The 17,458-nt window shown below is 33.9% G+C and overlaps 1 protein-coding gene across 1 annotated transcript; it reads left to right on the forward strand.

Moving 5' to 3' along the window:
• The first annotated feature begins 10,826 nt into the window (after window positions 1-10,826).
• On the forward strand, window positions 10,827-16,835 carry LOC128209789 (solute carrier family 49 member 4 homolog). Its single transcript, XM_052913997.1, has 11 exons — window positions 10,827-11,210; window positions 11,737-11,827; window positions 12,552-12,715; window positions 13,495-13,522; window positions 13,945-14,021; window positions 14,266-14,395; window positions 14,544-14,652; window positions 14,873-14,940; window positions 15,252-15,370; window positions 16,135-16,317; window positions 16,600-16,835. The coding sequence occupies exons 1-11, from the start codon at window positions 10,889-10,891 to the stop codon at window positions 16,713-16,715; spliced, it is 1,407 nt and encodes a 468-aa protein (XP_052769957.1). The 5' UTR covers window positions 10,827-10,888; the 3' UTR covers window positions 16,716-16,835.
• The last annotated feature ends 623 nt before the right edge of the window (window positions 16,836-17,458 follow it).

Consider the following 17,458-nt stretch of genomic DNA (forward strand, 5'->3'; position numbering starts at 1 on the left):
TTGTGTTTCAAGCACTTTGCAACTGAAAGGCAGAAAATCTTGCACAGGTTCTGCCAAATGGTCGATATCAAAAACAAAAAATTTTTTTTTTCTTAGTTTTCTTGCATAAACAAGAGGACCATAGAGATAAGATAAGTCGCAGAGGCGAACTAGTGTCTTTCAATCTGATATTCCATGACAACACTAAGGTTTCAAAGGTTTGTAAGACATACTGTTAGCACACTCTTTCAATATCTGGTAAATCAATTACACCAATAGGCTATCGGCAACAGGGATTTTCCAAGATGACAAGAGAGGAAGGCATAACTATCGCCCAGATCGAGTATCCCCTGAAATGGTTAACACTGTAAATTGTAAGTATTTCAACAATCGAAATCCATTTTTGCAAGAAATACATAAACAAGGACTTCAGCGTTGCAAAATTGTTTTCTTTGAATCTAGGGGAATGCAGAGAACAGTCACAAACTCTAGTTTTCTCAAAATTTAGCGAAAAATATATATTATGAATACATTTCATTTCATCTTCCCAAAATAAATCAGTGACCTCTGTTTCATATGATAACTCGAATGAAAAACAGAAGGCCAAAATGCAGGATATCTAATATATCCACATCGAGAACAAGACTTAAGCACGTCAGGCAGAAAAAGAAGACAAGGTAATATCACTTGTTGGTGCGTGACAATAAAAACTTCTTACCACAAGACAATAAAAACTTCTTACCACAAGTAGAGTTGAAAGCCTTTACTACAAGATGCACTTAATTTTAGAATGTTTGACATGGCAAATAGAAATAGTCAATGTGTTTTTATCGAAAACGATCCATTTCAAACCATGTAACCTATGGCAACATGTGTTTATTAAAAGCCAGGAAGTTTTATAGCACTTAATCATTGACAGTGACAGCTGTTGTTCCCAGAATATTTTTTATCTTCTGATGCTGTGGTTTTGCCTTTGGAAGTTAAAATTGTCATCCATAACTCACATGTACTCACATGTACACATTATTGCAAAGTCGAGTTAACATATCACAATCTGTAGTACACCACATTGGGTAGCCGTTAGAATGGCGAGGAGAGACCACCAATACACTGGCAGGGAGATGTCATTCAAATATTTCTTTGACTTCAAAGTATTGTCAAGAATGTTAAAAAATATAAGCCTTTATAAATGTTCTTTTTTTAATTAATAGCTACGTAGTCACAAATTCCATAGTTAAAAAGTGTCAGCATATCGCTGCTATATATTTAGCCTGTGTGTACCATCTACTTAGACTTCCTTTGTTCACAGTTAGATCAAAATAAATGTTTATGTATGTGTTTTTTACACATGCGTGTAGAAAATTAAGTGTCCGATTATGTGTCCTTAAAAAGTATTCCCGTATCATTTGTCCGACATCTCACCTCTTTGTTGACATAAAAACAGGGCGATACTAACGGTCACCCCGTTTTTGGGCAGGATCACCAAAATCAATCGGCTGGGGAATCCGCCGGCTCACCATACAAATGCCTTTCTTTAAAGTTTAATCCAAAACAATCAATAAAAACAGATTTGCACCATAAAAAATGCCTTCTTTGAAGTGCCTTCTTTAAAGTTGAAGTACCAAAACAATCAATAAAAAACGGTTTTGCGCTGTTTAAAGGGAACCCCTGTTTATGGACTCGCCTAGAATGACGTCATTCGTCATCGATCGTTCTCGCGGTTGCTTCCCTTTGTTTGTGTTTACTTAAACCCGGTATCCGGGCTCCATTATCGCATGGAAGATGCATTTATTGATACGTATGTGGTGAAATATTATATGGAAACTGTGTAGTATGCAAATTGTAACTGTTTAATCTTAATAAGTATTTTTTTAAAGCTGCTCTCGCACAGTCTGAAACCATATCATCGGGACGTTTTAACTGTTCAAACTTTGATAGAATGTTTTCCTTTATGAAATCTCACATAATTCTAATAGTGGGTCACGTAGGGTCAAAAGTTATGTGACTAGGTCAAATCTTTTTTAAAAATAATCATTGAAATCTAGAGGCAATATATCTGGTCCACTATTTATGAAATTTAATCACAACGTTTTCCTTGATTGATTCAATGACTAGTGTCAAATTGGGTCATATTATGTCCGAAACTAGGTCACCAGGACAAATCTTTCAAAACTCATGTCCGGAAGGTAATATCAGTATTGATGGCCAGACATTGCTCAAACTGTGGTCAGAATGTTCCCCTCGATGTAATCGTTTTAGACTCTAAAGGGGATCAGCTGGGGTCAAAAGCCAAGTCGTTAGGTCATATCTTAAAGAAAAACTTGTGAACAGGATAACATATGAGCTCGAATAATCGAATTTTATTCAAAATTTGCCTCAATGGAATCTTGGCCTAGTCTGAAGCTACGTCACATGGGGCAAAAAACTAGATCCCTGGGTGCATCTTAGAAGAAAAACCTTTTAGAAACAGTCTAGAAGCTATAATTTTGCAATATTTGTGGTCCAATATTCATGTTGCTTACAAACTCAGCTCATATCAATTATTCATTAGAATCCGTCACTGTTGAGCCATATTGCATGCTTTGGTTGGAATATTGCACCAACACGTCATGACGCCTCGCCCAATTCAAAATTATTCAGAGCGAATACATTTTTATCATAACACTTTTAATTATCATTTTAGAAGTTTTACTCAGTTTATTAAGCTATCACCTAAAATCAAAAGTTTCAGACATTTAAGTACAAATTCTTTGTTTAATTAAGCATAAGCTTTCTTTCAAATCGGCAAATATCAACCTAGGCCTAATTGTAGCATAAAAAGGTGAATACATTCATCTTTTAGTAATATGTTTTCGCCAATGTATCTTGTTCAATGTATGAACAAAACCTGATTGAAAAGGGCTCACACTTTTTAAATAATTTAAATTTATTTGTAATGGACTTTGTTGCTATTTTATAATCTACATTAAGTAAACCTCTAGTTTAAAATACCTCAGACCTTGTTTAATAAGAGGAGATAAATTGCCTTCTATATGACATTGATTAGAACATTTGTTAAATCATAACGAATCGTGTTAATAACAACTAATCGTTACCTGAAGAGTCGTTAAATTTTCAGTTGTTGGAATCAATTTAGCGATTTTCGCTAAATAACAAAATTGTTAAGATATGTAGCGAAATCGCTAAATTTAACGATACATTCAACTATTGGTTTGACCCATAATGCACTTGACTCACTCCCCCCAAGATGGTCGACAACAGCAACACAACTGAAAAGACAAAAGTACTAATTTCACTGCCACTGAAGTAACTGTTCCTGTTGAACAAAATGAAAAGCAGAAAGAGACATTTAAGGTAGAGAAGAAACCAGAAAAAAGGTTTGAAGTGGGGCAGCCAATGAAGTGAGCAATGTTGGAGTTTCAGTGAGGACAGCAGCCCTCATAAAACAAATTGGATAATTTACAAAGAGAGGTTAAGAAAGATGAGGTGGTGAGGAAAAGGTCAATTTGTGGAAGAGGAGGTGCCCAGACAAAAATGTGGTGAACTTTACAACAAAGTTGTAGAGTTGTGCAAAGATCAGGCTGCCTTCAGTGAAATCCTGGAGGACTGGGGACAGTTATTGATCTTGGTATGAACACAATTTCTGATGAAATTATAAATGAGGTTATTTGTGCAATATTTTATAGCTTTGTATTAAAAAAAAAACAATACCCTTGCTCAATTTTTACATGTTAAAATCCAAAAAAAAAGAGTACCGAAAAAATCGTCTGCAGTAGCTTTATGCTATAACTATGAAGAAAGTCTAAGAATAGTACTGTACACAATCTTATGTCATAGAATCCCAAGACAGTCATCAGTCTTTATCGAAGACATCGTTAACATAAAAGTCTTACCCCTTTAAAGTAGTTGATCTGTTTCAAATGCAGTTGAGATTTTCTAGCTTGGTTTATACATCCGTGATAGTATTGTGATCCATTTTATTTTTTACGAACATGCTTTCACTAACAGCAAGTTAGCAGCCATTAACTGCAGCAAGGAACGTAGCATTCGGAACTCCTCGGCCATTTTTTTCAAAAACAACCTCGGATGTATGCAGGTACATCAGTTGAAGTAGTTCGTAAAATTCTGACTTATATCATTAATTAAATGTAATGTTTTAGAGTTGTATTTATTGATCTAAGTTTAAATTGATTGCCATTGAATTGTATCATTGCAAACATAATTAAGAATCCGAAGAGTTAAGTCACAAAGTTTAACTGCTGAATAAAATTACTATGCGATCTACTTGCAGCGGACTTAAACGTACCACTTTTTATGTATGTAAACCGTCCAAATACATCCGAGGTTGTTTTCGATAAAATGGCCCAGGAGCTCCGAATGGGAACGTAGCAGCCAATAAGTACTTTCACCACAAAACAAGAAATGTTGAAGGAATTTAGCAGCCAATAATTAGAAAATTAATAAAAATATTCACTGCTAAACAACAACAATGTCACAATCAAATTGTTTATTGTTTATATAACAAGATAAAACAAAATAGCATTGTATAGACTAAAATAAACTCTGATTATAAATTTTGAACAATAATGCGCGTTAAGGGACCATTTTTAACATTTGGACATTCATTAGAGTCACCCAAACCAAAAAGCATCAAGACTGTGAAGCGGCTGTTTATATTGACTAGGATTAATACCGGAGAATAGTTTGATAACACGTACATTTAAATTATTACATCAGCTTTTTAAATAAAAAGTGTTACTTGTACAGTTAAACAAATATCAACAACTGTAGTAACTTTATAATATATTTGGTCATTGTTTGTTATGTCCATACAGCGTGCTCGTAAGATTTGACACCAAAATATTATAGCCCAAATTTGAGTGGCACGTTTGGCAAGAAGGAGATGTTGTGACCCCGAAACCGAAGCACGACAAAAATGACCCCACCGTCTATGACCCCAAATAGGAGGCACCCAAATGTCAGGGGTGAGTTTTGGGCAAGCTGACCCAAGATGGAAGTTATTGGGCGGTGCTCGGTGAAAGCCCTGTTTTTTACGATTATGCTACTTATCTATTAAACTAAAGTACATAATTCATTTTTTTGTAATAATTTTCCTTATTTACTGCTATGCTATAATGTGTATTTGATTGTTTTCTCTATTTCGTTGTTTCTATTTCTGTAAGTAAACTCATTCCAGATTAAATGCAAGGGCGATGGTTGTAAACTGCAGACGTCTGGTCATAGGAAGAAGTTAGTTTCATTTCAACTCTTTACTTTTGCAGAATACATACTTTTCCACTAATTGAAATGAACTTATATCTATCATCGGTATATTTGCCTTGTTATGCCTCAAATTGTGTGTTTTTCTATGTGGTCATTTTATAAATGATGTAGGGGCGTGCCTTCGATCCCTAAATGCAGCTAAACCACTGATCTGTGCACTAATCACGTTCCTGTATTGAATACCATATGTATTTAGATTCTAATACCATACATTGTATATGTAAATAACTTGTAGGTCCATGGCTAAGGAGCTCTGCAGGAAGCTCAGCTGAAGTTCTTCCGCTCACAGATGTAAACGATTGAATTGCAGAAACTGCTGATAAAGGAAGACATTGACACGTCGGGAACAAAGCGAGTTTTATTCTCTAAACTGACGTTGATAGAGGGCAAAAAGGAAACAAACATGAAGTGAACTCAAACACCACAGGATTGAAGAAGGATCCTTAAAAATGTACACCTGTTAATACATGTATCTAAAAATACTGGTGTGCAATGTAATCTCTGATCAGGAATCCAGTCTCTCGGTCTACATACGGCACAGCTGCATCGGCTCTGTCACCGACGTTGTCACAATCTAATATATCGGGCTCTTCTCATATGATTGCTATGTTGTGAAGTATGGCACATGCTTCTATCACATGCGATGCCTTGGCTGATGTTTTTCTCAACTGAAACATTTCAAAAATTGATTGAAAACTGAGTAATTGCTTTCATGGGGCATTATTATAACGTTTGTTCTACTCGATGCCTGGATTATGGCTACTGTTAACAAACATAACTGCTCAACCACTGAACATATTTGGAAAATATTATACAATAATGCTCCAAATAATTTTAACCAAGCATGGCCATATTGAATGTATTTCTTCATTTTCAGGTAACACCGATGGTGTATCGAGAGGGTGTTCATGAGTCTTACAAGTTTGAGTTTATCCACACGATTGTTTATACTGATGTGATGTTAGTATTGAACGGATATCTGTTTTATGTGGTCAAAAAGAAATATGTTCATGTTACCAATATTATTGTTTTGTACCTCTCCATGAAGTATGCCGAATCGCCTCTTCCACCGCCCAAAGGTACCTTCAATCAGGACTGGTGTCCTGCACAGTGCCCGGTTGATCCCCATTTCCTTAAAACTGTTAAATAAAAAATATACACAAACCTGCACTAAATGCACGTATATACATACGTTGAAGATTTGGAAGCGTTGAAAAACCATTTCAAAAGTAGTTTTCGGAAGAAAGCCCCAACCATTTACATGATATGTGTACATTTTATTTGTCAATTTTAAAAACAGTTACAGTGATATTTTTTATCGATTAATGTATTATGTACCGAATAGTGAATGTTTTAGGGAAAGGTTTGGTCTGTTATATTGATTATAAACACGGTTGTCACATTAATTGCAAAACATTTATCAACTTTAATACGATTTTGTATAATGAGTTATTAACTAACGACATTATTCTCTGGCAGAATTTTTTTGACAATGAAACTAAATGCAAACAGCTAAAATAGTTTATACCACAACCCCACTATCACTCAGAATTATGCCATTTTCCAAACCTCTGTGGTTCCCGTGAAGGTGACTGCCCAGCGTCGATGTCCTAAATATAAAACTGTCGTGGGCCGACCCTCTCCACTGGGCGTTGATGAAGTTGAATTTTCCTAAAATAAAATAAAAATATATATGTGTAATAAGGTGACCTTATCTGCATTGTTACAAAGCTTATCTTGACCGGTTTATTTTAAAGACTTTATGTCTGAAAGTAGTGTAGTTGACCTTGACACTTTTATTGCTATGGTAAGTTCTTGATTGTCATTGTATATTGAAGTGATTTAAAATTACGTACTATGGGCTATAAACTACACATTGGAGACGGCATAGTCGAACGAAATATTTGAAAACCACAATGAGATTACGATTGCTTAGATTTCTATACCTACTATTGAGTTTTCTCACATGAACATGATCAACATTCAACACTTGCAACAGTCGTGTAAGTTAAGAATATTTAGCATATGTGTTTGTTTGTATTTGTAAAAAAATATTGTACCGTTAGCATCGCTAACTGCCATCACATTTATCGATGGATAGCCTTTTCTATTGATGAATCCTCTAACATTATCAAGGGATGGTTTTATTACTCTCACATGGCTGCCATCAACACAATCGATCATCCAATGGAAACCTGCAAAAGCCTGGAATTCTGCCTTGAGTCTTCGTGTTGCTGCTTCGTCAACATGCCACACTATAGACTGTCTATGCCTGTATACAAGTTCTTCCATAACTTTGTTCACCACCCTGCTCACTGTGGTTTTGTGACGTCCACTACCTCCATTAACGACCTCGACGCGTTATATCGTAAAGCAATTCAAACTTGCTCCTCAACAGACAAGCTGCAGGTTCTCTCAGTATTTATTCCTCTTCTGCCAAACCTATATCTGCATCTCAAATCTCGTCGTTTAGCAGTTTGTTAAGCTTTGAAACTTTGAATTCTCTATTTTTCCTTCCAACATTTACCAAACATCCAACAACGGCAGCCATTTTGGTTTCCATCAGCTGATTCGTTAAAATTTAAAGTACATATGAAGGTTGTTTAAATTTTTCGTTAACTTAACGACTGATTTAACGATTTGGTAATTGTTAAAATTTCCAATTTCCAACAACCGAAATTTAGCGAAATCAACTTAACCAAGGGATTTAACGAAAATGTTGCGATTATCGTCAATTTAACGATAAATATCATCGTTAAGTATTTAACGAATGTTCCAACAAGCGGGCCAGTATTGACCAAGAATATTTTAAAGCGTTCAAAAATATCTGAAAAACTCAGCTGTGAAACCATCAGAGCCTATATTTTTGTTTTTCATGTCTTAACGTTTCTCTGCATTCATATTCGGTTAAAAATCCTTCGCTGCTTGCTGAATCTTCCATCATTTAGTTTGGTAATTGGTGTTGAGAAGAACTCCCTGTTGTAATCTAAATCAATGATAATCATCTTTTGTGTATAACCACTTGCAGAATGTCCTTTGAGCATTTCCTATATCATAAAGTTTAGTTATAATTGTTTTTTTAACATTTAAACGAGTATTATTTTCAGTTCTGCTTGCCATCTGCAAGGTTTGCAAAGCATTAAGATTTTTTTTCACTATTTTCTACATTTAGCGCTTTTGCTCTCAAAAAATTTCCATTTACCTGAATTTGATCTATCATATACCCATTCGTGTTTTCAGTTCATACACGACTACACTTGAATTTCCTTCTCATTTTCTTTATGAAACTGAACACTTTTCATTTTGAATCCCCTATTCTTAGAGTGACAGGGCCGAACAGTAGGTATATTCGTGTCACTTAAAAGGTTTCTTTTATTGGATTCTTGAAAGTCAGGCCGTCACTATGACTGTCAAGTTTTTTCTTATCCAACAGAGAATTGGAAATCATTCCATTTGTCATGCTATTTTTTCAGTTGTTGTTTAGTACTTGCTATTTAATTGTCATTTGTGCGATCACTTCATATTTTACCGCCTTCAAATACTGTATCGGTATTATTTGTTTTTGCTTATTTTCTTTCTTTTTTTCTCCTTATTTTGTTTACTAGATTCGTGATCACTAATTCCTTATTTACTATTGCACATGTTGCCTATTGTTTTCGGCTTTTGCAGTACCTGGCATTAAAGCTTAATGCGGACACTATTTCTGCTTTTACCTAAATTTGATTGTTTTGGACCAAAGCTTTTGGATTTATACTGTGTTTAATTATATTAGGCAGTTTTTTGTATTACACAGTATTTATGCGAAAATCTACAGAAACAAGCTCAGTAGTAAAAGGTTTAAACATAAACCCGGTTTAATGGCACTGGGTAAACGCCAACAACAGGCCTTTTATTTTCGGCGTTTGCAGTTCCTGGCGTTAATGTTTACGGACACGTTTTGCTTTTGCCTAAATTTGATAGTTTTGGACCGAAAAATGATGATTTAAAATTTCAATATTAATGCGAAAAGCTACAGAAACACGGCTTAAATGAGATGATAGTTACATTTTAGAGTCTCGATACTTCCACTGCACTCCCATCCTAGAAACACAGGCAACGTATTATGTTTAAAGATGCACTATTACTCCCAAATGAGATTTAACACATTTAATACAATTCTTTTAATAAACCAAAAAGGATGAACAAATGTCAAAAACAATGGTTCTTATGGAGGAAACCGAGTTTAATGTAAAAGAAATGTACAGAAAATACGGCAATAGTTACCTTATTAGACTTTAGAAGATCACAGTAAATCTTTTACCACTCACCAATCATTTAAAACTTCTGCGTTTTCAGCTATTAAATACACGATTATAATGTTGTTAATAGTAATTAATATTTTCCGCAAATGCATTATTCAGTGAGTAGTTAAATGTGAAACACTCAAATTGTATGTTTGTTTTACATGTGTATGTATTGATTGAGTACCCGTGAATCATTCAAACTGGTAAGATGCTATGTGTATGTCAATTACTGTTAATGTTTAAGATTCTCAATTAACAAACGGGCGACGGTAAACGTTTTAATACGTTAATAACTGAAGCAACTCTATTTTTCTTAAGATAATACTTTTATGTACTAGGCGCTCATATATGGAATGTAGAATTAAGCAATGTATACAGTTTAAACAAGAAATATCTTTACAAAAGATAAACGGCGACTCAACAAGATAAACAAGGTCATAAAGGGTGTATGAGGAAGTAGTATGAACTTTTCATGTGCCTATTGTTTTATTTTAATATCAAAATTGTTGCTGAGATCAAAAAGCTTTTACACAAATTTCTTACTCAATAATATAAGTTATATTTTTGCTACATGTGCGTAATTACTCTGAGAAGGTATTTAATTGACAGTTATTCTGTTTTATTAACAGACAATCATAACAGACTAAGTCCTAGTTTCTGAACTGGTTGCGTCAATCTTAGAGCGAGGCTGCGGTTATCACTCCATCAATCTTCGATTTGTTTACAAATAAAAACACAGTGGATTTGAAATAATTCGTTTGCGTTTCTAAAAAAATAAATTAAATATCATGAACATGAAGAATTTCGGAGGCATATTTGAGGAAGAATAAACATGGTTCATGTTTTCTATAATTGATTTTCCAAAGTCCTCCGATTTACATAACTGGAGTTTAACTGAAGCTTGCAATGGGGTAGTAAGTCTCTATTGACGATTAATTACTAGAAAAAAACATATCATTTATTTAAAATAATTTTATAGTTTGCACTTAAACATAACAATTCGACGTGTGTTTTCATTCACAGAACGTTACTGCTTAAGGGAAGCAATTAGACGTCAGTATCCAGAAATGTTCACTTCAAAACTTCATCTTACAAGCCCCTCAGTGCCTTTGGCTGGCCGACATAGCTTTAAAAGAATGAAAACGATTTATTTCCTTTATTTCCTGTGCATTAATAAATAAACACAATATTTGATTGGCCTACAATCTAAGTAGTTTATCTTAACATCTAGGTCAAAACTGAGATTAAACAGCTACCGTCGAATAATAATAGTTTTGCTAGGAGTTGCATCAAAACCTGTTCGATGCTGTACATACTAGTTGTTCAACATAAACCTGAAATATATGGCACAAAAGAAACATTCAAACCACGTGGATACGGCCACAGTAGACGTACAAAGGGAAGAAGATGAACTTCGTGAAAATCAACCTATTTTTGGATCCGGCGCAACGGTAACTCGTGACCCAAGCCGATGGTGGGTGCTGTTCCTTACATCCATGATGGGTATTCTCAACAACTTCCTTTGGGCCACATGGGGTCCCATCTCTCAGTCGGCCCTGCTGGTGTACGGTTGGTCAGAGGGAACCCTTTTCTGGGTCACAAATGTGGGCAACATCGCTGGGCTTTTGTTAGCTCCATTAGGAATCTACCTTGTCGATATAAAAGGTAACAATTTAATTATCGATTATAATACACAACTTCAGTTGAATACATAAAAAGCATTTTCTTTTAACATTTATATTATTGCGTTTCATGGTTTGTTTTAATTTCCATTCCTTTTATATTTAATTTTCCATCCGTTATGTGTGATGTTGTTGTATAAACCTGATGTTTTAATGATCTGTTACTAATATTTATGATAACATGATTTTTATTATAACCGTTTCTTTCATTATTAGAATTAATGCTTGAACAATTTGATCGTAATCTTCATGTTTTAATGATTTCCTTGAAATATAATTTGTTTAATTATTTGTTTTAATGATGTGTTTTTAAAATTCGTGATTAATAATGTTATCTGAGTGTTCATGATCTAATAATGTATTCTTTATGTGCATGATTTAATAATGTGTCTGTTATTGTTTTCGGTCTAATAATTTGAACTTTATATTCTTGTTTCAATGAGTAGTTCTTAATATTCATATTGTAAGTTTTTCTTACTCTTCATGTTTAAATAATGTTCTCTTTTTATGAATACGCATATCCCTGTTGGTGGGGATGGGGGCAATGGCAATAGCTGCAGGCACGAGGGTGATAACCCTCGATCATACCATTGCTACAATGTAAGTGTTCATAAACACAAATAACAATGCATGTCATAATTTAGTGAGGGGACGTTATGAGAACAATGTTTACATATAAGATCAAATAATGTCACTATCTGATTAACCCTGACCGGCCTTATTTATATATGTCGAACTAGTTTTAAAATAGATAAAAAACTAATCAAGACAGGAATATAATGAAATATTTATATTGATAGGATTATCTTTATTCCAGCCTAAATTTAAAACGCACAGGCCAATTGTTTAAGACAAAATTATAAAAAAAATATTTTGGACGTTAAGACAATTGACCATAACGATGTTGTTGACCTTTAATTGATTTATTTATCAATAGATTTATTTATCTAAATAACCATCAATGGTTTCGGAATTAATTGTAAAATATAATTAAACCATCGAAATCTTTGTTTAAAGCTAACACTGTTAATTGTAATCTAAAAGCATTTACTTCTTCCAAACATTCAAAACAGTAAATACCTAAAAAAAAAACCCCAAAAAAACATTTTTAAATGTTTAATGTCATAGGGTATTTACCATTCTACGCATCCTAACGTATTTATAACCTATATCGTATAGGTTATGTTTACGCTAGGGTGCCGATGATGGGTATTAACTTGATTAAATATATATTCTATCAAGTATTTTTTTATCTTCTTATTGATGTTAACATGAATATAGTATTCTCATGATTGTAGCCACCAGGTTACTACTTGTTTTACAGCTTGATCGCTGTTGGGCAAGGTTTTAACGGGTTTGTGACTGCTATTAGCCAGTGTCTTCCGCCAGTCGTATCCAACACTTGGTTTGGAGTGTCAGAGAGGACCACTGTCACTGCAGCGGGCTGTCTGTCGTTCGGGCTTGGAGCTGGTCTTGCCTTTTTGTTTGGTAAGTTCATGGAGAGTTTTAAGAACATTGGTATACACATGTTTCTGTGAAATCATCAGAATTTAAAATAATACAAGCAAAATTTCAGAGACAGACCTTGAAAGCCAGCATTTAAATATAAACTCAGTTAATATGCACAAGATCAGTGTCAAAACGACACTGAACGAGGGAAACAAAAATACAAACACAACATATACCACAAAAAAAACCCCATGCGCATCGATGTTAAATTTTCGATAATGATTATTACAATTTTAATGCGAATGGTGTATCAATCTGTGAAGTATTTGGCACTTGGATTTCTTGGCTTTGCAGATAGAGTTGGGATCCCTTATCCTTGAAAAACTTGGGATTTACCTATTAGTTAATTATTTGTTTTATTTTTATTTTTCCTCAAGTTAATGCATATTTTCATAAGATTTACCTTTTACGTTTATATTTGTTGGGATAAGAGTGAGAATGTGCACGTAAACTGGTTTAAACCCCAATTTAATCTACATTTTACTGACCGTTCCAAGGTGGTACCTAACAATCTTTGATAAACTTATCGATTGTTATATAGCAGTTGTTCCAGGTTTCTTGTTTGTGATTTTTTGTTTGTTTTGTTTTTGTGTTCTATGTCTTTGGCGTTTACCCTGTGCCAATAAACGGGGTTTATGTTTAAACTTTAGGCAACTGAGCTTGTTTCTGTAGATTTTCACATTAATATTATATATTATATATTATCAGTGTTTCAAAAATAATTGATATAAATACACATACATGTGCTTGATTTTCAGGGCCATTGACAGTCAACATGCCAAAAATGCAAGTACATAGTTCCCCTTATTTCTACATCTTACAGGATATATTTCCTTTCAGTTTTTCAATCATATTGGGCTTATTTGATAGCTTAAGCAGACAAGATAAAAGATGTAACAATCTTTAGTTTCAAATATATTTTACAGCTGCACTCTCACCGATTGGCCGTTTTGACAAGTTTTTTTTATTTTTGTCTTGGAATAAGCCAATATTTGCGTCAATGCATGGAAACCAGTGATAAAAGACTGCTGGCCAAATACAGGTCATCGCAGGTTTTCTTAATTATGTTTTAAAAATGATGCCGAAACAACCATTTATATCTTTAAACAATCGTAACGCCGACATAAAGCATTACATTTCGTACGTAAATATGAAAAACTGCGAGATTGCAACTTTAATGTATGAAATAAAGTCAAATCAATTTTTAGGAATGGAACAGAGATATTGGTCAACCAAACAGATGTTAACAAGATTGAATCTCAAATGAAGACTTTTAACTACATGAGTAAGTACTTATAGCATAAATGTATGAACGTGTTCATTGATTTAATTAACAATTATTCAATGTTTGCTTTCTCACATAGTTATGTGCTTAGCACATGCGTTATTTCGTGTTCAAGAGCAGATGCCTGTGTGTTCAAGATCAAGGGATCGAATACTTGACTAAAAAGCACTGTTGTACTTCAATGAATAAGTTAAATTAGTTCATACCTTTACGGCATGTGTAAGTTAGATTATTCCCTTTTTAGCATTTGGGTTTGCAGCGTTTCTAGTTGTATGTACAATTATCTATTCGCCTGCAAAACCAAAGTTCCCACCAAGCAAGTCTGCCAATGCTGAGAGATTAAGTTTGAAGAAAGGCGCCCTCCGTCTTATGCGGTAAAACGTAGAACATATTTAATCTCACAAACATAATATAACTGTATTGTTTCTTTTCCAAAAGAATGCTTACATTTTCAAAACAAAATAAGAAAGAATGCGTAAGACTTGTTTATGTTATAAATTTGATTTATATACACATACACAGGAATCCGTTTATTTGGCTAATAAGCGGTGTGTATTCTTTGCCAATGGGATTTTACGGCAATTGGGCTTCATTTCTGGATGCCATTCTTACACCGTTTGGAATCAAGCAGGCAAGAAAATTAATGATTTTAATATCATCATTAACATTATAAAAGTAGCAGAAGTCTGAAGAAGTATAACATATAAAAAATAAATTGTGGTCTTTGTACATTGTGCCATTGGACGAGAACGCAGTGAGTTGAAAACAAATGGACTTGTTTTTGTAGTTTCTTCTGCATTATGATTCATTTGAAGATCATTAGATGCGACATGTTTCTGTTGTTCTTGCAGTCAGAAGCCGGTTGGATGAACTTCTCCGCAATGATTGGAGGTGTCGTTGTAGGGACCATTATTGGGAGGTAAAACAGATTATGTTATTACTGCGTATGTGATGTAAATGAAATTATCATTAATGAATACATGTACCTCAAAACTAAACAAATACGTTTGTTTTGTTGGTGCAACTATTTATTAAACTCATATTTGTTGAACTGGTAAAGATATCTGACTGACTTTATCTTCATTTTTATTTGTTGTAAATAATTTAAGCACTAAATGGGATCAAGAAAGTTACTCCTTAAAGAACAGCCGCAAATATGTTAGGCAACTAACATTGTTGAGTGGCTATTGCTTGTAATAAAACTATAATTATGTTATTGTTACAACACAGGTTTGCTGATTTGTTTAAACGGAAATTGAAGCTGATCCTTATTGTGTTGAACCTTCTGATTGTTACAAACTTTGCTTGGTTTACATGTATGGCGGTGGACTTTGTACCACGCTCGAAAGGTAAATGACGTTAAGCACTTATACTATTTTTGTACAACGCTATCATTATGATAATACACACTAGCATTTTATGATAAATTTACCAAATGTTTAATTGAAATACTGAAATACCTCCACATACTAAAGCTATTCTGTCGATAGACACAATTGGCAGCAATAGGCGACACTATATTATACAACATAAGCTTATATCGAACTACCTTGGCATGAACTGGTAACGTCATGGGAACATTTCGTACTAAGAGCAATAGTTTTATTATTTAAACGGCCCATTTTTACGTCACCCTATAAATAGAAAAACAATACATTTAAAAACTTAACCAAGAGAATGAAAACACAAAATCACTACACGAATAGCACACACGGCCAAAATTATGAACAATTATTTTAGAAACTGATCCACGATGCTGCATTAAACAGTGTGACCAATATGAATAAATGTCTACTATCGATGATTAAATAAAATAACAAGCTAGATAACTGTTATAATGAAAATAGAATATTCAAGAGTATGTATTATTATCATAAAGACAGAAGTGGAGATAACACGTGTTTTAGTAAGATAATGTTCAACAGACCTAATTTCAATTTCTCAGAAATTTTGTCCATGAGTTATACGTTAAACTAAAATCATAAAAATTATCATGCACAAGCCACAAAGTTGTGTACGCCAGACAACATTAGTGACTAGACCGTTAAATTGAAATATGTTTGCGAATTATATCAAACAAGTGCTATATACACGACGACATTTAATCTTTCAGGTTTATTCTTCGTCTCAGTGGTATTAGGTGGCATTCTAACCAGCAGTACGGGTCCGCTGTTCTACGAGATATCGTGTGACACTGCATATCCGGCCGGAGAGGGACTTATTGTAGGATTCCTTGGCATTGGAGTTAATTTAGGAGCGTCCGTATTTCTGGGTATAGATCAGACATTCACAGGCGGTAAGCATGCTTTCGTTCAGATATCATGAGTATAAGTGTAAATACATTTATGTGATACACTTAACTTTAATATTGGTATTTAAAAAGGTCGTGCCGTGTGTTTTTACCTTTTCTTTTCACACGCATATTATAATATATGATACAGGTATTGTATTGTTTAACTACACTCGTAGAGCCACTTACTTAAGATCAAATATATTAATTAACCGAATTAACCTCTGAGTTTAGAAAATAACAAATTAGTCTTTATGTCGAACACAAAACAGCCTGTTTTGTTTATAGACACAGCTTGGACAAACTGGGCATTGGTTGGCGTTTACTTACTAGCTGTGCCGCTTTTGTTTATGTTTCGAGAAAAATATACCCGTCTGGACATCGATATTGAAGTGAAAGTGTGACCAATTGGCTGAAAAGACATGTGATTTTCTCTACTGTCTAAACATGTTTGATTGTTCCAATCATGTATATGCATTTTCAACAACTTTCAATACAACATAATTGAAACACTTTAAATGTTTGTTTTTTTAAGATGATCGATTAAAATTCAATCGTTATTTGACAATCAGTTCTGAGAATTTCAAAGTCATCATATATGTAGTTAAGATATTTCAGACGGCTTTTTTTAGCTAAAAACAAAAACGCATTTACTTCATGTGGTTTTTTAAGGTCTCAAAACGAACATGGACGTCTGTGGAAGAACAGTTTGACCATCTCATGAATCTTAATCAGACAACGAGAAACCAGCAACAAAACTTACATATTAGCAGTTTTACAATTGCTATTTCAAATACGTAGAAAATGTGAAAATTTAAAAACAGAATAATGTTCATAAAAATATTTAACACAGTATATATTTACTAATTGAATCCATCAACACTTTCAAAAAAAAGAATATATCCAAAGAAAATATTAATTAATTCCGAGACTTTAGAACGTTTCTAGACCAGGGACCGTATTACAGATGTTCCGCCGCCTACTTAAACTCCAGGCTATAGCCGGCCTTATTACATTTTATGTGGGTTTGATGCTAAAATAATGCATGTTTTTACGCATAAATCAGAACAAAATGTCAACTCAAGTCAAGACCTTTATTTCATCGTCATCGATTAGTAGACTTACCCGGGGAAAAGAATCGAGGACA

This window comes from Mya arenaria, chromosome 11 (genome assembly GCF_026914265.1).
Source record: "Mya arenaria isolate MELC-2E11 chromosome 11, ASM2691426v1".
In the NCBI taxonomy this organism is placed as follows: Eukaryota; Metazoa; Mollusca; class Bivalvia; order Myida; family Myidae; genus Mya; species Mya arenaria.

Bases quoted from the DNA above. Each gene is read 5' to 3' on its own strand.
- LOC128209789 (XM_052913997.1), top strand. From the start codon at position 10,889: ATGGCACAAAAGAAACATTCAAACCACGTGGATACGGCCACAGTAGAC. The intron at 11,828-12,551 runs GTAAGTGTTCAT...CTTGTTTTACAG, and splicing joins GATCATACCATTGCTACAAT to CTTGATCGCTGTTGGGCAAG. The intron at 12,716-13,494 runs GTAAGTTCATGG...CTTGATTTTCAG, and splicing joins TGGTCTTGCCTTTTTGTTTG to GGCCATTGACAGTCAACATG.